Source organism: Parasteatoda tepidariorum, chromosome 6 (genome assembly GCF_982258835.1).
Source record: "Parasteatoda tepidariorum strain Cologne lab strain chromosome 6, Ptep-v5.0, whole genome shotgun sequence".
In the NCBI taxonomy this organism is placed as follows: Eukaryota; Metazoa; Arthropoda; class Arachnida; order Araneae; family Theridiidae; genus Parasteatoda; species Parasteatoda tepidariorum.
Window position 1 is genome coordinate 19,268,077 of NC_141760.1, and position 22,703 is coordinate 19,290,779.

Sequence of the window (22,703 nt, forward strand, 5' to 3'; positions counted from 1 at the left end):
ATATCTTATAATAAAAGATAAAATCAATAAAACAAATCTATATCCTTAAAAATCTATGAAACAAAAATATCACTTTAAATGATATCTATCAACAGAAAAGTTTATTTTGAATCTTTTATTATGGAAGATACATGTATATCAAAGGAAACTCTTGTAAAGGATCTCTTAAACCAAGCGAATTTACTATGAATTAGTATGAAAATCCTTATGAATATCTTATAATAAAAGATAAAATCTATAAAACAAATCTATATCCTTAATCTATAAACAAAAATATTACTTTAAATGATATCTATCAACGAAAGTGTTTATTTTGAATCTTTTAACATGAAAGCTATATGTCAAAGGAAACTCTTGTCATACATCTCTTAAGCGAATTTACTATGAATTAGTATGAAAATCCTTATGAATATCTCGTTATAAAAAATAATAAATATGAAATATTTTAATGAAATTATTATTATGAATGATGTTTACGAAATAAAAATTATATTATGAATAATATCTGACAGATAAGATACTTATTATAAAAGTTTGTTATGAATGAAATCTATCAAATAAAAATCTACATGAATAAATTACGAATTATCTTCGTAAATAAGCCATCAAGTTTCATGCATTGTTAACTTTTTATCCATGATCATATTCTATTTACTGTTTTATTAGCCTAGAAATATTTGTGACACGTTTAAATATTAATAGTATTGTTTGTTTTATGTACATAGTTGTAAGTTATGTCATTATATCATATTTTCCATAAGACATCTTAATATTCTCCGATAGATATCTTAATTATCTGTGAAGCCGACTCATTAGCAAACTATTTTAAAATTAACTGTTAAAATTTGGAACGAAATTCTCTTGCAATTTCGTGGATACAGAAATCTAAACTCTTAGAAAAAAAGTTACACAAGTTATCATCGTCAATGAGCCTTATAATTCCCTTATTCAGTTATCTTTTGACAAGCATAGAATTCCAATTATTGAATCCAATAGTGAAAACTACAGTAAAAATGTTAATGGGAATGATAATTACTGTGAATATGATAATCATATCACTATGGATGTGTACAATCTAGTGTACTAATCATGTGCACAATAAATTGAATACAAGAATCTATGCATTCAGGAAAGTACATAATTAAGTTATCTTCACAAATCAGCCTTATAGTTTCATAGATTGTTATCTATTTATCGGCAACCGGATTCTATTTATTGCTTTATTAGCTGAGCATTTTGGAAGATTAATAGAATTAAGGCTAATAAGTGCGAAATCTTAGAAAATTAGCAAGATTCTTTGCGAATAGGAAAAAAGGGGAAAAGTTTAAGGATGGAGGAGAATCGGGTGGGGGAAGCCGATGACAAGAAGACTGACGAATGGTTGCTTCAAACGATTAAGTGTTTGGTTAGTTTTTCCAGCGGTCAAACGAATCATCCGATTTTCAGAACAGCTGTTGACATGAAGCGTGAATTGAGCTTCTGGAGAGGGTGTAATTAAACACACCTTCCATTAGATGCTGTAGTAATTAATCAAAGTTCCCAGTTTCTTCTCCCCCCCCCCTTAAGTTCTCTCTCCTTTCCATCGCCTTAAGAGATCAAAGTTTTCAATTTTCGAAGGGGAGAAATAAATTAGAATAATTTGGGAATAATAAACTAATGGAGAGCATAAAGTTCATGTAAAATTGATGAATTTTTACACATGAAAGTTTTAAGGAAACAAGTTGTGTATTTAAGTTACTTTAATTAAAAAAAAATCGAAAACGTAATTTTTATTTTACAAAAATGTTCATTTACAGATAAATTTTACGCAAGAAAATAAATGAAAAATGTAAAATTAGAATACTCTCAGTAAATTAATATAGATATTATTACTGAGAAATATATACTCTTATACTCTTAGTAAAAAATACTCTATGCAATGTTGAACCGATCAGGTAGATTTTCTGCAGCCTTAAAATGGTGTTAAATCAATTTACACTGTAAAAAAAAGTTTCTCAAAATTGTGCAAAAATGTGTCAAAATAGTTTTGAGACAAATATAGATGGATTTTAAAACCCCATGTCTTCAGTAATGAGTAAAGTGCCATGCTGAAAAAGAAAAAGCATATACTCATTTTTGAGAAAAAAGCATTGTCGATGTGGAGTTGGAAATGTTCTGTGTCTGCTGACAGGATTCGAATCAAACAGCTTTGGGATCGTAGTAGGATACTTAAATCACAATAGCTCTACACTCTAGTCCAGGGTGAGTTGAAAACTTTATCGCGCAATGACACATTATGTACTCATTTTAAGGAATTTCATGTTTAAATGAGAGTGGGCATGGTCTCAAAATGAGCTCTCATATACTCGTTTTTAGTAATTTGCTATTAATTATTTATTATTAGGTATACCAGATTCTGATTGCCAAAAAAACACGCCATTATACACGGTGGAAAAAGGTACCTTTATAATGCAAATGGTAAGGCATTTACCTTTAAATGTATATATCAAATGTACCGCTTAGTTTTGTCGCATACTTTAGCTACAAGTGTGAACATGCATTTGCTCTTTTGCGCTGCGTATGCTGTGTTTTTTTAAACTAGAAAAATATTATTGAGCTAAAAAGGTAAGTACCCCACCACTTTTTTTCGCTACATATGCTGTGTTTTTTGAAGCTAGAACAATACCATTGAGTTAAAAGAATAAGTACCCCACCACTTTCTTTTGCTATATATACTGTGGTTTTTTAAGCAAGAACAATAACATTGAGTTAAAAGGGTAGTCATACCACTTTCTTTGATACATCTGCGTTTTTTTTAAGCTAGAACAATACCATTGAGTTGGAAGGGTAAGTATCCTACCACTTTCTTTTGCCATATATGATATGTCTTTTTAAGCTAAAACAATACCATTGAGTTAAAAGGGTGAGTTCCCTATCACTTTCATTTATAAAAGAACCTTTTTCATTACTGTAAAATGAGACATGTAATTTCGTGGAACGAACTTTCCGGTTGATCTAGTATTTTATTCAATAAGGGTTGTGTAAAAATTTTGAATTGTAAGTTTTTTGCATGTCTGTTGAACATATTTTTATTTTATTTTGAACTATGTAATTTTAAATAACAAAATTATCAATTTGAACAAAATAGTGGGAATAATTTTTAAAAAATTTAAATTATAAAATACGGCTTTTTTGAATTTTATTTCTCAATTCGACCAATTTCGTTCATGTTTGAGGAATTTTTAGACTTAAATTACATAATTTAAAATTGTAAATTTTTTTTTCCTTACATTTAAATTTTTTTAATTAAATAAAATAATTATTTATTAAATAAAATAATAAAATGGTAAATATAAATTGAAAAAGTGAAGGTATCTGTAGGGGTAAGTTCACTCTGCTATGAAACTGGAGGTTCTTGGTTTGAATCCCGTTGGCAGCTTACGAACTTCTCCATCCACGTGATTATTTTTGAGACAAAGCATTTTGCTCAAAAATGAGTATATGTGGTAGAACATGTTATTAAACTGTTATTGAACTGTGATTTTGAACATGTTATTAAACTCATTAATGGATAGAAGGGGATTTCACATTCAATTATATTTGTTTCGGAGTTATTTTGACTCATTTTTGAGAAGGTATATTTTACAGCGCATGTTTCAATTTAAGTTAAATTTTGTGTCTTGTAATTAAGTTTAAGATGGCTTAATTTATACGGAAATATAATCCAACATGGTGACATTTTTAAAATCTTGAAAAATTTAAACAACATTAGGGTTTAACTAGATGATGTATTAAAACTGTGGGAAACTTAAAGGACATAATGGTTCAACTTGTTGATGTATTAAAGTCGTGAGAACGATATTATGGTTCAACTTGGCGACGTATTAAAGTTGTGGGAAACTTAAATGATATTATGGTTCAACTTGGTGATAAGAAGTTGTGGGAAACTTAAACTATAATTTAATATAGCTCAATGCATTCCAAAATTTCCAACAGAGTATGCAGAAATATTGCATTCTAATGAGATTTTAAATTATACTTTCATCAAAATATAAGAGAATGGGTTTAAGACTTCAAAATAAAACGCTTTTGTTGAAATAAATACAAAGAAAACAAATAATTAGGAGCATGCTTTGAAAAGATTAGAAAAGTTTTGTAAATTGAAGAAAAAGTCTGCAGCTTTCCAAAAATGTGTGGAAACAAAAAACAAAGCAAAATAACAATAAAACAAACCTACTCAAAGTTTTGAAAGCAAGGTGAAGTTTTTTTAAAGAAGGAACGCTGGTTGCTTTAAAACAGTAATTAATTTAACAATTTAAGTGTATTGTATTTGGTTTACTCCAGTTTGTTTAAATTTGGTTTTATTTAATTAAGTCAATTATGTCATTTTTTAATGTAAATTATCTAGGAAAATACTTAATTGATTTCGTTTGAAATCTTTTATCTTGTAGAATGCTTTAAATTTGTTTTTTCTTCTTTTGAGTCTGACAAACTTTTGACATTTGAAATTGAAATTAAAAATTAACGAAAGTGTTAGTTTCAAAATTAACTGTTCATGCAAATAAAAATTTACGGTTAAGTTAAAAAAACTGAAACAAAACAGAAAATAAAGAAGAAAATATACTGATATATTGATCGCAATAATATAAAATTAAGAAATTGTATAAATGAATAATAAATAAAAAAATTAATAAATAAAAAAAAACAAATAACTAATAAACAAAAGGCACATAATTAAAAAATAAATGAAGACAAAAAATGAATAAAAACAAATAATTAAAATCAAATAAAGTTGGTGTCAAAAATGTAAAGCATGACAGGAGAAGAGTAAAAAAAATTGAATCTCGATTTATAAGTTTATCACAAAAACTTCTTTCCATGTTACAAGAGATTAAACAACTGTTTCCTGAAATATTAAATGTCTGAATATGACTTACAAATCGAAACTGACTTGGATTTCTAATTTAATCTGAAGCTGTTAAAATTGAAACTAGTAATTAAACTTGAGACGAAAATATACTGATAGCTTTCCGAAAAAATTACAAAATATATTTTCGAATGTAATTTAGTTAAAAGAACGAGTGTTTTAATTATTCGCCAAGGCAAAACGAATTTCTTTTATTTACTTGTATTGATTGCAGATCTTCAAACAAATAAAACAATCTTTAAAAACGTATACAAATCACAACGAAATATTTTAATTAAAATGTGACAAGTAATCAATATAAACACCAACACTTGTAAATTTAAATTTTAATCATGCATTAATCCAAATAATGTTATTCATTTCAATCCAAAAAAAAAGAGAAAAAGTAAACAGTCTGATAAATAAATATTTACTCCGCTCATTTAAAATTTAACTTCAAAAATGCACAACTGATATTTTATTCATTAAAATTATTCTAATTGTTATTCTTTTCTAGCATTAAAAACACGACATTAATTATTAAAGCAAGTTTGCGTCACATACCAACGATTGCCTTTTGTTTGAATGAAGAATGCTTTTCGTCTGAATGCATGCGTTCGAAATTCAGTTCAATTACTATATGAAAATTTCAAGACTTCGTTTTCCAAACAGCGGTTTGTTTCAATTTAAGCGTTTTGACATTCATTATTAATTAGAGAATTTTGTTCGCTTCGCAAAAATAATTGCGAAATCTTTTCGTAAAAGCTGTTTCCGTGGCTCCACGAAACCCCGAAGTGTACATTTCTCATGATTAATTCTGCTAACAAATTAATTATACAAGCATTTTGCCAATGGCGTAAAGTGGTAGATACCACTAAGCCTATTCCAGTCAAGTTTATTCGCAGAATGTTCAATGCATTGAAAAGACCAATTATCTTTAAATATTTAATTGAAGAAACAACTTCCAAAAGTTTTGCTTTTGGTAATTTTCTTTCAAACTGTAATTTTGGCATTTGTATTGTGTATCTAAGATATATTTGCTTATTTTTAGAACTTTTTTTAAAAAAAATGTTATCGTAACTGTAATTTGGTATTTTGTTTTAGGTTGAAATTTTTGTTTTCGAAAAAATGTGCAAATACCTTCTAATTAGAATTTAATGAAATTAAAAAAGAAATAAGAAATTCCTAAAGAAACCGAGCAAAGATTTTTTTCCCACTCAACTTTTGCTATTTGCAGAGAATTAATATTAAGCAGCTTTCTAACATAAAAGCTTCCATTTCTTCAATATAAAGATTAATGTTACAAACAGAAAAAAATACTAAAATAACTTTTTATAAATAAGCATCAATTAGCTTAAGATCTTTTGCTGTTTAATGGACAAATATAATTTAAATATCATTGAAAGGAAAAAAAAGAAAAAAGTTTGTAATCATTCAACAATTAATTAAACTCATTAAAATGTTATGAAGCTAATTGTAATATGATAAAAGAAAAAAGTTCAACCCTCAATTGAAGTTTCAAATATTTATTCAATTTGACTAACAATATACAATGAATATTTTTTTGCTTAAAAAAACTTTCGCATCATTATAAATGTTTTATTAGCTTCAAATATAGACAAAGTAAAACAATCGCTACATTTATTTTAATTTTCAACTATATATATCTAGTTTTATAATAAAGTTTTAAAATTAATTTGATAGTATAATATAACAAATTTTGCTTTTATTATTAGTTAAAATATTAAATAATAGTTATGGTCGAGGTTTTGCTCAATATTATTTTAGTAAAAGGTATATAAATGTAAACAGCGTTTTATCTTTTCTAAAAGCTGGGTTATTTACATTTAACAGGAATTTCCAGTAGTTCATGGTATTTATATTTTTCAAAATTAAGTGACCATAATAAATATTACATCATTTATTATTATCAACCGTAGTAAAAATGTTGTGAAAAGTATAGTGACAATTTTGGTTTAGTTTTACGCAGTTATACCCTTAAAATGTTCGCCAAAGAAGTAAGTTGCATTATAAGGTGAATTTTTGTCATTTAAGATGTAGGCTATTATTTTTAAAGGGAAACCATATTTAATAGCGCGTTCTAAGTAGACTCAGGTCTAATTCAATATTACTTTAGTTTTGAATGATTACACAAAATGATAATATAATTTAAATCTTGCCACACTTAATTATTTCAATAAGTCAGAGTTGATTTGCAAGATTTTGATAACACTTTTATATTTTCTTGTTATAAACACTAATTTATGGCTTCTAATATGAATAATGATTTATTTCATTTTTGAAAGAGATTCAATAATGCAAATATGGAGAAATTTTCAGCTACAAGCATAGTAAAATTATTTTTTCCACAATTTAGCGAAATGCTTCGGAGCTTTTGCAATAAAATATTTCGTAAATAATAAAGAAAATTTCGTAATTTTTGAGCATAAATTTCATATGGTGTTCGGTCAAAATAACTAAATTTCTTGCCTAAATAATTTTGTGAGGTTTTGGTACTTCGTACGTATCATTAGGACGGATCATTAGGATGATGTTTTCGAGTTTTCCCCGATCGGATTCAAATATATAAGAAAGTTTATTTCATAGAAGATGAATGAAAAATCAGATATATTTGTAAAATTTTAATATGATTAATGTATATTATTTTCTAGAGTTCATTGAAATCAAAGTTTTCAATAAAACCCATGAGGTGAATATGAATATTTCAATTGAATTCATTGATTTAAAAATTAAGGGAAAAATTCGTTAATTTTTGTATTTTAGTAAAAGAATATGAAAATGTGGTTAAATTATAACTCTTCTCCTGCTTAATTTGCAACTTAAAAAAAAGTCAGTATCCTTAAATGAACTCTTTGACGCAGGATTTTATATATTCTTTTCTCATGCACTGCAATCGCAAGTAAAAATATATTTTGGTATCTTTTAATTATGAAAAACAGTCAAATAGTTACTGAAAAAATGTGTTAGATTATTTGAATTATATTTGTACTAAAATATTATATACTAAAATATAAAATAAGAAAAAGTAGTTTGAAAATTTGTTTTCATTTATATTAAAAAATTATCAATATGTTTTTTTGTAAATTAAAGAACTTTCAATTATGAATAACTATTTGTCCTATATCTAAAACACTGCAAATAAGTGCAAATTTGAAAAATTGTTTGGAAGTGAGCTGGGTTTTACCTTTAAGACAGAAAATGATACCGGTGTTTAATACTGTGTTTCGGAACTATAAATTACTAAAATGATAAATACAATATTATTTTATTTATTTTCATTTGAATTAATGCAAAATAACTAAAAAAGGATTAAAAACAGGATTAATAAAAATTTTGCATTAAAGGGATAAAACACACTCTCTTTAATTTAATACATATTTTGTAACTCAAATTTAACCTACAGTTTTAGAAAATTTGATACAAACTAGCGGGAAGTTATCTTTATCTTTTCTTTTCAATCGTAGAGATCTTTCCTATTTAACCCATAAGGGATTATTAAAGAGATCAATGGTATAAAACCGGACCACGACGTAAAACAAGTGACAGTAATTAAAGTAAAAGCTCCTTACTATAGTTTAAATCCCATTTTAGATTTCTCTGAGGAGTAAAAGGGTATTACGTACAATCTAGGAAAACTTTACATTAATTACATTCTTAAATGTTTAATAATTATTTTATATCAATATATACATTTATTGGTTTCCCTCAATATATCTATCAACTGAATTATTTTTAAGTTAAAATAAAATATCTTATACTGAGAAATAAATAAATTGGAAATGATTTTGTTACGAATTAAAATCAAATTAACTTATCTAGAAATAAATTGAAATTGATTTAACGCTTCTATTGGTAAGCTCGTAATTTAATTTATTTCGTTCATAATGTTTCAAAGTTTATCGTCATTTAATCAAAGAAACGTTTTAAAAGTATTAGGAAATATTTTTAGAACGCTAGTTTTGATTGTAAGCTTATTTAATTTAAATATAATTACGTTTTAGCATAAGATGGTGAAGCAAAATAAATTCAAAAAATAAAATATGTATAGAACAGGCTTATTGCTATAAGTTATAGGTTTATTGTTGGAAACACAAAAATGGAAATAACTAGAAAAGAAAACTGAAAAAGGAAATAACTTAAAAAATTTCAAATTTTTCATTTAAACTTAAAAACGAGGGAGTCAACTGACCTCAAATGTGATTAGTAATATATGTTTTGCTTTTCATTCAATTAACAGTTTATGACAGACTTCTTTTATCTTGAAAAATTTTATTCCACCAGAATTATCATGATTATTTTCCATTTGAGCTTTTAATATAAAAATTAAAAAAATTTTAGTGCTGTCTACTTTTTTATATTTATTGTTTAAGGAAGTTATATTTTTAAAAAAAATATTTAAATTCTTACTTTATTCTCTTCGGAAAATAATTATCGTATTTCTTTTTACCAAATTTAAGATGCACACGACAATGTGGATTGTTTCACAATTTCTAATCAAAAGATTTGGATCGATATAAAGTACGTCTAGAATTAATTGACAAAAGATTGTGACATATTTTAAAAATTTGCGAAAAAATGCTTGTTTTGGAGTAGTTTGAGTTAATGAAAGCAATTTAGTTGGCAGCTGATGCAGCATCACCTACACCTTAATGTTTTCAAAATTCTCACGGAACAAGAATTTATGGTTGGTTTGTTGAATAAACAGCAGTCATATCACGTTCAAAAGCTCTAGGCCAATTGGAAATGTCTCATATACGAGTAGTTCCTAATCAGCTCGACGCTTTCTTAGGATTATTTCAGCGAGACTATATACCTTTAGGATACTTAGAAAATGTATCATATTGATCAATTATCTTGATATATTTCAGGCTTTCAATAAGAGCAGAGTAATGTAAAAACTTATTGCAATGAGTTTAAGTAAATTCAGTCTCATTCAATAACTTTATGTAATTCCTAATGAGCCAAATGGCATGTGGCACAAAAATAATATTAAGCATAAAATATTAGACAGTTTAAAAAAAATCTGAAAGAGTATAACAATTAGCCTAGAGCACTGTAAAATGACTGCTCAATTTGCAAATAATCGGATTTTTTTCATTTTCAGTTAGCTACGACATGAGTCACAATGGCTCAGGGGATAGAGCGTTCACCTTCTAATGTGGTGAACCAGATTCGAATCGCAGTGGTGGCTGGTTGATACGAATTCCATTCTCTGCTAGCACCGACAGCAGTGCTGACGTAAAACATCCTCAGTCAAAGACGGATTAGAATTCCCTCTCCATCGTGCTAATCGTAGGCGATTTTAGTTGTTTTTCTCTTTATGTAAAGCAAGTGTGGTTCAGTTCCATTTAAAAATCTTTCATAAAGACGTGTTTGTCACAATGCTCAATCCGAGAGTTCCCTTGTCTTGTCTTCAGGGTTGAGTTCAAAATTAAATGGATACATTGACAGTCGTAAACTCAGAATTGGATCGGTTGTACAACGCTAGTTTATAAAATAAAATGAAATTAGCTGCCACAAATCTAACGTAATTATTGGAAAAACTAACCTTTCCAATGGAAAAATTCTCCTTCTTTCCAATCGAGCGAAGTAAGGCAGGTGGTGCAGGAGGTGGAGAAACACGCAAAATTTCTGCAAAGTTTGTGAGGAATGGAAGGGCCTCTGAATCTGGATGATGTTGTTGGCGTCGTTTCTTTCTTGAGGACAGATTTAAACGCTGAGCAGCCCTGGAAATAAAAAATAGAAAGAAATCTTCAATTTTCAATTTGAATTTTTCTATGCAATGAAATTTTTTTTTTGAACTCGTATATTTTGAACATAGGTGGTAAAAATATTGCTTTAGTAATTCTTTTATTCGTGTAAGCATTCCGTTCTAGAGAATAATATCGATGCAATTAAAGAACCAAAATTAGTCATATTTTTTCATAGCTAATTAAACTTAGTGTCGACTATCAGTTAGTTGTTGGGCATTTTTATGCGTTATTGTTTTCTGATAGAAGTTACATATTCCCTACTGCCATGTAATTGGGCAATAACATGCGTTACAATATTCTAGAAAAATAATACATCACCGTATTTTGCGCAATTGGATTGACCCATGCTTTATTCTTTCTTCATAAAAATCGAATTTTTACATAAAATAATCACCAGGATGATTTTCATTGTAACAAAGCGAAATTTAAAACTTATTATATCCTCGTGATTATTTGATTTGCATATTCTACCTACTAAATTTCTTAGAACCTTTAATTAGAATTTTCTTTTCATAGATCAATTCAATTGGAAGAATTTAGTAAGAATTAAACAAACAATTGTATTAGCAAATATTAAAAAAGGAGAAATTTAACATAATTCAATATTAATATTTCCGTAGTTACTTAAGACATGGTTGTTAATTTTAATTGTGGATCCCGCATGGAATTACACTTGTACAAAAAAAAGTATTTATTTCAATAAAATAATAACAGATTTCATTTAAAACCCACTAAATTTTAAGCCATCCTTATGAGAACAGATTTAAAAATAGGTAACTCATAGAAAACCGAATTCGATATAAAATACTTTAGAATATTGATTTCATTTCAAGTATTGAGTATTTTATTGATATTATAGATTGATATTATAGTTCGATTTGATAGTCGATTTTGCAATGAAGTTAGAAATAAAAGTCTGATAGGTTGCTTTAATTTTTAATAACTAATGTTTAGGTTTAAGCATGAAAAGATTAAAAGCTTTAATATTTAAATTGAAACTCAAATTGTAAACTTTTCTAAGCACGTTTGAGGCAGCATAAGCAATTTTTCTATTTTGCTTATGCTTTAGGCGACGAGAGGCTTTCAAATGAACGAAAATTCGTCACGAAAATTTAATTTCTATTCTTACTAATTTTGATATCTAGATATTTAACTGAACATTTTAAAGCAAACACTTTTTGAATCGGAGCAAAATTGACGAAGTTATGGCGATTTTTGTTTTGACCACACCCCTTTGTTTACATTTTCTTGTTTGCAGGTAACTGTATACCCAAGTAAGTTTTGGCTTGCTTTCGAAGATTGTGTTTATTTTTTAAATTTTAAAGCATCTAACTCTTTAACTAGTTCATAAGATCATATTTATAGTTATTTATGCTTAAAACAAAGAAATATTTCTTCAAACGTAGAATTTGTAATAAATAACTAGAAAAAGCCATTTTTTTAAAAAATATCTTTTTTTGACAAATTTACGAATTTCAAACTGTTGCTACGAACTTTTTTATTCTATTGAACTGAGAATTTGAAACTATATATAATATATAATATTTTATAGCCCTGTGTCGCCTTAAACAATAACTTAATACAACAATTTTTTAAAAAAAATGCTAGAATTGAAGCAAACAAGTCTTGAATCAAGTAACTAACTGTACATAATTTATCTTGAAATTATCCTCAATGTTGCTGAAATGACATGAAAAATTGAAGTAGTTAGTTAAGGATATTTAATGCTGTAATAAAATGTTAGTCCCTTGTCATTAGTCCTTGTTGTAATAAAATGTTACCCCCCGTCATGTTAGAAACTATCATAACAATAATTATTTAAGGATTTAGTTATTTAAAAGATGAGGGACAACTTCTTATTTCCTATTTTAACGTTTTTAGGTACAAAGTTCAATAAAAAAAAACTTTAAATTGAAAAATAAGTATGGCATTTTGTGGCCGTGGGAATAAAAATAGTTGAAGCAGTGATGAAAATAAAAAGTATGATTTAAGAAACTTGAACTTCCAGAAAGTTAGAGAAATTTTTTAACTTTACATCGTAAGTAAAAAGAACAAAATCCGTTGTCATTTGAAATTTTTCAAAAGGGTATGAAATAAAAACTGTTAAAATTTCAAAAGTTGAATAAGTTGGCAGAAAAAGATAGCATTTGAAACTTGTTCCCGTAAGATACAAATCTCAGAAGGGAATTTTTTCTTTTAGGGAACTTGAACTTTCTATTTGGCGAGATTTTCTGGTTACAATTTAACATGTCAGAACAAGAATAGGGGAAGCAGTTGCAGCTATTTGTTAGCGATGCTATCACATTTCTCGTAGTTTCTTCTTGCTGTTCGATCGAATATACAGAACGAATACCGACTGCTAGACAAACAGATTTACAGCCTGGCATTTTTTCAAGCGCTGTCAAGTGACGTTTGTGTGTATACACCAGGGAAAAGGGATTTACACGGATTCTATCCTATAAAGCCAGGGAAAGAAAGGGGAAAAGCTAAAAAAAGAATCTGGCTAAAGTAGGGGAAAAAGTCAGTAAAGGACCGGTGTTGAATCGGCTGCCTGGAATTCCATGACAGGTGAAAATAGATAGCTAACTAAACGGCTATTGATTTCTCGCATTGAACGAGCCTGTTTGTGAGGGAAACAGGGAAAAAGGAGAAGATGATAGAAAACTGCTTCCTAGCTTCCAATTGCTGACTTCGATTTTTTGAAAGAAGATGAAAATCTTTTGCTCATGATGAAAATTTAAAATCCCATGAAAAGAAGCTGGTCAGATTTCTCAATCTCTTTTCAACAAGTCGTGAAATATAAAGATTGAATGATGTTGAAACTATATGCTAAACTGAAGCTATTTTTTATAAATGTGTAGACTTATCATTCTAATCACATTGATGCAAATGAGCGAAAAGGTTGTCAATTCATATAATTTTATCTTATAACCGTCGTTGACCTGTAAAACCAATTTCATTTTTACGACTAGCAATGTTCACCTCGGTAGCTGTGTAATTTTGAACCCAATCCAGAAGACAAAGGAACTCTTGGATCAAGTATTTGAAGAAATTCGTCTTCGTGGAGAACTTTTTTGATGGAACTCACCCGCATTTGCGTTACATGTAGAGGAAAACCGCAAAACCTCCTATGGGTAGCCTAACATCAAAGAGGCTCTAGCACATGATCAGTCTACTACTGAGAATATTTGACGTCAGCACTGTATTCGGTGCTAGGCGGGCGAACTTTGTATCGACCAGCTGTCGCTGGAATTCGAACCCGGGACACCTCATTGAGAGACGTGCACTTCATTTCCTGAACCAATACAGCTCAAAATAATTCTATTGTTATTTTATAGCTGCTCTTCGTGTAGCTTATTAGTAAGCATTTATGGTACAGAGAGAACAAATGTCAGCTCTCACACGGCCAGCAGATTTGTGGAAAAGTACTAGCCAATAATTCTCCAATCTTAGTATGAGAAATGGTGGTTCCAATATTGTACTGAAACGATTGAATTCATGTTTAGTGTCAAATTATTTGTATATTATTGTATTGTCTAATTATTTGCTAATGTCAAAAGAGCAATAATATATTGCTCCTTTTGCACACTCATTTAACTTCCTTTACTTGTAACATCAGAAAGTAAATAATTCTTACCTCAAAATTACTTATATGTCTTAAAACAATTTCTTAAAAAAAGTATGAAAAAGAAAATCATGCAATTGATTAAGTTTCTTTTAAATTGTTATACTGGTTTTTGAAGTTAGTACATTTATTTTTAAAATGATCTAAAAAGTTTATTATTAATGAATAGTATTTTGATTTATATTAAAAATTCGGAATATTAATTATGAAAAGTTTCACAATTTATCATTCAAAATGGGCGAGATCTATTAGAACTCACGATACAATGGCTTGAAAATTTCAAATGAATACATGTATTTTTTAAATACTTTACAAATATTGGACTCAGTTAAATACGTTCTTCTAAATACACGATATTTTCTTTTGCAATTGTAGCAACTAGCATAAGCTAATTATAATTTTAAAGTAAATAATCAAAAATACATCTTTGATATATAAATTTGAAATTTCTTTTTTTGGTTACACAGACAATTGTTTATAAATGAAGGTCTAATTTTTAACATTGGGAGAGTAATGAAACCTATGCTGTCAGAGAGGTTAAAAAACTTATAAAAGTAATTGATTACTAAATAAAAGTTGGTTTCCTTATCGATTAATAGTTTTGCAAAACTATTAATCAATTGTAATCGATAATAACGAAATATTGAAATTAATAGCTAAATTAGTACTTCATATCTTTTGAGATTGGTCCACTGATTATTATTTAATGATTAATACGTGTAACAGATTCGTTTAGGAATTTGTTAAGCTTAATGAAATTCTAATATTAGACTACACGATAATGCATAATACATTATCCTATGTTTGGTAACTTCAGCAGTTTATCAGCTTTTAATATTTACATTTCACAAAAGAATGCGATGTATTTATGTAAATAATATTTAAACATTTTAAAAAAGTCGTTTCACAGATGTTAAGTGAATTTTTTGTTTCATACGACCCTTTTGCAAGATAAAACAACATTTTGGATTAATGCTCAAATAATCGTTTATTAAGAGTGTTGTCATTTGCGTGATTAAATAACATTGGAATGTCTCTTCGAATCTAAATTATTATGAGCAGTATGCATTAGAATTTAATTCCTGTTCGCTCCATTGTTTGGGAATGTTACTCAATATTATTGAGGCTTATGAATTAGTATGATTATAGCTGATTAGGACGTTTAACTAAAACGGAAGATATTCAATTCACTATTTGATATCTTCTACTTCGATCGTTTAGATTTATTAGATTATTTAGAGTTTGGAGTAATTGGGCATACATAGTAGTACATTTATTGAAAAATAATACAGAATTTTTAAATTTTAATGCAGAATTTTTAACTACAAAGGCATTTAATTTCGCTGCAATATTTTTTGATGCACACATATCAGTGGCAAAAAACTATGTTTCTTTTTTAACAGTGAAAAGTAATATCCAAAAGTATTAAAATGGCAATAGATTTTTATGAATAACAGCGTTACTGAAAAATAATAACATTCCATTGTGAAATTTTTGAAAGATCACACTAAGCATGCTGTGGCTGCTATATAAAGCTCCCTAACTCATCTTGGTTTGGGTGTACACAATTTTCAATGGTGCTTAGAGCATCTGACAACGGCGTTAAAGGTTCCAGGTTAGATTCCAGCCTGCAGCCAAAGATAATCTCATACATTCCTTACATTGGTTAATAAGAACAACGAGCGAGCAATTATTTTTCTTCTCCACACAAAGAAGCACAATTTCGCCTCGTTCCACGGTTGCCTAGATACCTCAAACAATTCCAAAATCTATACTCTGCTTTTAAATAACATAAGAGAAAGCATTTTGCTGCCTTTATACAAATACTTGATCTAGCCTATTTCAGATCTGTGGGAATTCTAAATCTGAAACTAGTTTTGTAAGTAAAGCTTCGGATTACTTTTTCAAATAACATTTTAGTCCATGTTTTGTAGAAAATGTAAAAGTTTTAAAACGCTATATATAACAGCGGGTCACATAAATGCTGCTACAAACTTCTATAGGAGTTAGGGCAACATCATTAGGATTAAAAATACATAGAAAACCATGAACGGTAATGCCGGCATGGACTTCGCATAGTCGCTTAGACTAGGGGCGAACCCCTATTATGACTTGTTCAGAAGCAACCAAAGAAATAGTTTAAATATAGGTTCGCGACTCTCGTTTCGCACGACCAGTTTTCTGGGCATAGTTTCCTATGCAACTTATATCCTGATGATGTGACCTAACCTTTCTAAAAGTTGGCCGCAACAATTATGTAACCCTATTTTATATGTAACGTTTTTAAACTTGTACATTTCAACAAAATACATTAAAAAAAAACTGTTGCTTGGAGAGAGAGATTGATTGAAGATTTGAAATCAGCGATGTGAAAATATCTAAGATTTGTTAAAAAAACCTTATGCAACAGAAAAAGAAATTAGAGTAATCAATAGATATTCTTACCGTGTACTTAGATAAGAACTAAATTTGATAAAATTTAAAATAAAAATACTTTGGAAGAGGTATTTATTTATCTAATAAAACAATGGAAATATATATATATATATGTAATACAAAAATTAAATACTTTTGTATTAATAAAAGAACTAAAACTCTTTCGTTTCAAAAAATGTCTTTGTTAAAGAATAAGCGTAGAGAGATTCTATTTTGGGAATTCAAGGCTGAAAACATACCATTGAAATATAAATAGATTTATATTTCAAGGGAAGAGTTATTTTTAGAATCGTTCCCTTCTTCAATTCCATATAAGGAAGCAGAAATGATTTTCCTTAATGCGTAAGGATACAAGGAATGTACGACAGTGTGCCTTTTTACGTAAAATCTATGTTGGTATAAAACCTAAGAACGCATAGTTTTGCGTGTCCTTTTCATCATAATGTGATCCTGATAAGCTGTGCCGGAATTGTCCGGAGTCTTGTCCATTCCCCTCCCGTAGGGAACTTGGACGTCCACTGTTATCGATACCAGCCTACATTTAATAAACCTGTTTAGAACGTATGATGGCTTATGACTGCAATTATTTCAAGCTAAATACAACACTAATAACAGAGTTGGAGCCCTGATATTACATATATATATATATATATATATATATATATATATATATATATATATATATATATATATATATATATATATATATATATATATATATATATATATATATATATGTATATATATAAAGAATCTGATTTATAAGAATCTGATTTTTAACAAGAAATTAAAATTTTCTAAATTTGTGCCAAATAGTTTGCTTTGTAGTTAGGCCAATAAAACTTCGATTATCTTAATCTAAAAAAGAAAGAATTAGGATCGAAGGAATATTCTCTGAGGGTGTAACAAATTAAATTCGAAGGGTTCATTTGCGGATTCAAGAAGTTCTAACTTACTTTTTATTTGTTTACTCTTTACAAGCGGTAAAATTAAGGCAATCTATGCCTTCAGGATGAAAAAGAAACAAAAAAAAAAAAAGCAATTTCTACTTTCGGTCAAAGTCATCCCGTGTTTTTTAACTTTATTTTCAGCAGCCGAAGGGATGCCCTTTCGCCCGCTCAGCTGCAGATTTCGAAAATTAACTTCTTTCTGGATTTTCTCAAAATCAGATTGAAGAACAGAAAAAAAGTTCTTTTCTTTTTTATTTTCTTTGTAGGTTTCTCTTTTTTTTCCTTCTCCTTTTTTGGAAAGTTTTGTTGCATTTGACGTGAAACTTATATTTCAATTCAATAAAGATTCAAGTACTTTTGCGGAAATGAAATAGTTCAAGTTTTATTGCGTCTGAAATAAATAAAATAAAAAAAGCGAATGAAACCATGCAAATTTTTTTTCTTTAAATTTAAACACTTAATTCTTTATTATTTTAATAACTATTTTTTATATAAACACTATTTTTAAATAAAACGTATTGTTTGTTTATTCATACTTTGCCTACTCGTATTGATGTAAAAATTCGCTTTTTTTATAATCTTGAAACGCATTTTAATTTTTTAAATTGCAAAAAGTAAAAATGAAATATGTTTAAATAGTTGTGATAAAAAAACACTACGCATGAAAATAAAACATTAATTTATAATTGATCAATATAAACATATTGAAATATGCTGCCTAAAAATTATAGTATATTTGCTGATTTGATATTTTTTTAACATATTAACCTATGAAACTAAACTTATCATTTGTTAGATATATAATTTATTTTTATTTTAAATAACTTTCCTAGTCTGAAAAATACATAGAATTTCTTGTTACAAAATTTAGCTTTTCATAAAGTTATAGAACTTTAGTCAACTGTGAATAAATCTTTATAAGCACAGATTAAAACTTTAGTACCGGCATCCTGAGTGCCGGTACATTTTACGTAATTTCTTACAGTGTCGACCCCAAAACATCAGCTTTAGAAATTATAGCAACAGGCGGAGTCTTTCGTTCAATGTACTTCATCAATAAAATACTCACCTAACTGTGGTTATAAATTAAAAAGAAAACTAATGTTCTATACTTACAGAACTGTTAAGACCATATCGTTAAATTAAAAACTTTAGTTATTTTCCAAACACCACTTAGCACATTTTTTCATTCAACTCATGATACATTTTTTAAAGTTAGAGGAGCTTGAATCGTTTCGGATGATTACATTGTATTATTTAAGCGCACAAATGAAAAAAAGTTATTCCTTACCTATGTTATTCCTTACCTATCACGTAATGATGATGGGATAATTAGATTTAAGAATATGTAATTAAAATATCTGCATTATTCAATTCATGACGTTTTTTACTATGTGCTGTTGTTAATATCTCATGTAAACAAAATAATCTGAATATGATTGCTTCGTGTTATTTTATTAGAAATTTAAAAAAAAAATATCAATAATAAGCATATTTAGATGAAAGAAATTTCCTTTATTTTAAGAAGAAAATCAAAATAAAATTTAATAGATGTCAAAATTTAAAACTTTAATTAGACATAGATCGAAGCAGTCTGATGTTTTTGTTTATCTAAAAATATAATTGTAGCATAGATGCACATTCAAAAAAAAAATTTGGTCTGATTTAAATTTTTATTTAAAAAAAATCTGATTATCATACTATTAATGAGGGTAAAATCACCAGAAATTTAACAATTTGTTGCTTTTTATTCAATTTATGCAATAAAAGTAAAACTAATAAAAATGGTCTGCTAAATAATCTGATATTTTTGTTTAATTTAAAAACGTTTTTATTTCATTCAAATAACCATTTCTGAATCCATTTATGAACTACGAAATACGTTTTCATGATTTTATTTTCGTAATATATATTAAGCTCAGTAATAAGAGAACACCAAATACGCGCAAGGTACCATTTTCTCGGTATGAAAGCATTCAACATTATTGTTCGGAAACAATAATGTTACGAATTTGTAAATATGTGTATAATTTTGTGAATTTTAATTTGTTATCAGGGCTAAATGTCCCAGACGGATCTTGAATAAACAGTGTAATTAGAAAATAAACAAGAAAGTAACAAAATTAAAACGTAATTTGGAGGAGAAATAACGCACAATGGAATGTTCAGTTTGTAGCCATTTATACCGATTTTACGGTAATCTTGACTTTGCATGGCGACCATTTTAGCAATAAAATGATAGTTCTGGAAACTTCGAGTTTCAAAGTGATAGGACCAATATTTACGGAGTTCTACGAGAATTCCGGACTCTTCCGGGGTTTAGTCGCCAAGTCTATATAAATAGGAGTGTGCCTTGTCAGAGAAGGTCTGCTTGCGACTGTAGTAGCGTTCTGACCTAAGTTATATCATTGAGTCGTTTGAGATTGTGATGCCTATTTTTCCTTAACTATGCTGTTATTTAAGCTCTGAAAAGATCTGCTAATAAATTTTTGAGGTTCTCAAGAACTTATTCATTCATCTCCAATCGAAACGAAACTCTATGCTCGATAATGAAAAACAAAAATACATTCCATTGCTGTTTTGATTTGATTTCTGCTCCAGTTTGAAGTATAATTTAAATTATGGCGAAGAAAAAAATCAGTATAGCAATCGAATCCTTTTAACAGACTTGGAATCTTAGCATTAACCAGCACATACATTCAGTTTACACTGGTTAATGGATAGGTAGTCATCGTTACAAGCAAGTCACCATTTAGCCAGTATATTCAAGCACAAAAACATTCAAAGATGTTGTGATGGAGCAATAGAATAAAAACACCACAGTAATTACATGATACTAAAATATGGTTATGACGCAAAACAAAAATGCCTCAATATATTTCATTCCTGCTACGTTGCGATATTTGTTCTTGTCTGATGTATAATTTAGCTTATGGTGAAGTAAACAATATGAATTTAGTACAATATGAATTACATAACAATATTCCAATGCTACCAAAATATGGTTACAATACTAAACAAAAATACCAAAATATATTCCGTTGCTGCTTCGTTGCAATTTTTGTTGGAGTCTGAAATATAATTTAACTTATAGTGATGGAAAAAAAAAGAATTTATCCATCGACTCTTTTCAACAGATATGAATACTTACCATTAATCAGTATATGCATACACATAATACTGGTTAATAGATAGTAAACCATCATTATAGACAAGTTAGCATTTAACCAGTATATAAAAGCACTAAAGCATTCAATTATATGTTACGGAATAATATAATAGCTATATAAGAACATAACAACATTCCTATGCTACCAAAATATGGTTACAATGTTAAACGAAAATACCAAAATATATTCCATTGCTGCTTCGTTGCAATTTTTGTTGGAGTCTGAAGTATAATTTAACTTACGGTGAAGAAAAAAAAAGGAATTTATCCATCGACTCTTTTCAACAGATATGGATCGAGAAACAAAGACAAATGAAAAATCCACGTCGAGAACTTATTTCGGCGGACAAAAGTGTCAATCAGAACTACGAGAAAGAAACAAAAAAAGTAGAGGCTAAATAAAAAAAAAATAAAGAATTGTTTTTGAGATGAATACCTCGAGGGAGATTTTGTTTCCTAAAATTTTTTTCGTCCTGGAGTTTCTTTATATTTTCATGAGGGAAAGAAACTCGTTTCAGTTGTATAAAGACTGTATCTTACATACAATTTTTTTCCATCTTGGGGGGTGGGGGGGGGAAGAAGGAAAGATATCTATTTTTATGCTGTTTCAAGCAACGAATTCCCCAGGGCTCGTAAAAACGGGCTTTGTGTATTTTCATAAGCTTATGTTTGTTATTATGTTCCTCCCACCCCTTCAATACATACACGTCTACAACATCGTCTGCTTCAAGAGTGTGATAAGTTTTGTCCCTCCCCTCTTTCAAACCCGTATCAAACCACATCTGAGCGATACCACACCATAACATATTCAACTCCCGTTTAAGTACATCGTATGTTCTTTCAGTAGCGGGATATCTCTTGAAAATTTTTTAAGAAAGCATTTTAAGTCATATTAAGCAATTTCTACTCGAAATGAAATGCAGTGTTATCGAAAAAGAATGTCGCTCACCCAAAATTATATTAAGCAAATTATTAAACACATATGGACATAAATCTGGTTCTAAAATATTATGAAAAGTAGAATGTTTCATAACATTTCAATATGTTTCGATATTTGCAAAATTAGAACGAATTGCGTTAACGCTGCATGTCTACTGAACCATTTTTAGAGTTACGGTTTCAGTAATGAGGCTGATTCAATTTTTAAATGGGTGATTTCGCTGATCTAGAAAGTGCTTAATGTATCCCAGTAAGAAGAAATCTAAATCAGCGGTTCCCCATTGGTGTTCTGGGAAGCTCTGGCTCTCCGTAGAAAGGTCAGAAGAGATCCACGAATATAAATTTATTTAAATCAGTAATATATTTTGAAGCTTGTAATTACATTTATTTCAAAACAATAAACCATAAGTTTTTTGATACTTAGGCTATTTTTATGAAATTATTTAAGAAAAATGACAGTAAAAAATGTCAAAATTTATACAACAATTGCATTAGTATTTCTTGTCAAACTATACAAAATAAAATGATCAAATTTAAGAATAACGAATTACGTTTCTCTGATAACTATTCTCCACATCAGTTCTTTTTCGAAAACCATAATTCAGATTATTTTATTCATTTTCAGCTAATGTATGCTCCAAAATACGAATTCACTCCATGCTTGAGAACTCAAATATTTGACATAAAATCTACTATTTTAAGAATTTTATTGATGAAAAGGTTATTAAAAAATTTCATTCCTTACATTAAATATTATCAAAATAATTGGTAGTCCTCTTTTGGTCAAAATGTTCTCTGCTGCAATAACATCCCGGCATTTCCCGGGATTCGAACCCAGGACCTATCTGATGTGAGGTCAGCTCTTTGACCACTACACAGTTCGGTCGGCAAATCATCAAATGTGTCATATAAAATTTTCAAAAAA

General features: G+C 28.4%; 1 protein-coding gene across 2 annotated transcripts in view; it reads right to left on the bottom strand.

The window, feature by feature from the left end:
- Positions 1 to 22,703, bottom strand: part of LOC107440233 (uncharacterized) — a 513,892-nt gene that overhangs the window by 173,794 nt on the left and 317,395 nt on the right. For both annotated transcript variants that reach the window (XM_087165502.1, XM_087165503.1), the window contains one exon: positions 10,455 to 10,632. In XM_087165502.1, coding sequence (XP_087021628.1) covers positions 10,455 to 10,632 — 178 coding nt within the window. The remainder of the gene's footprint in view (positions 1 to 10,454; positions 10,633 to 22,703) is intronic.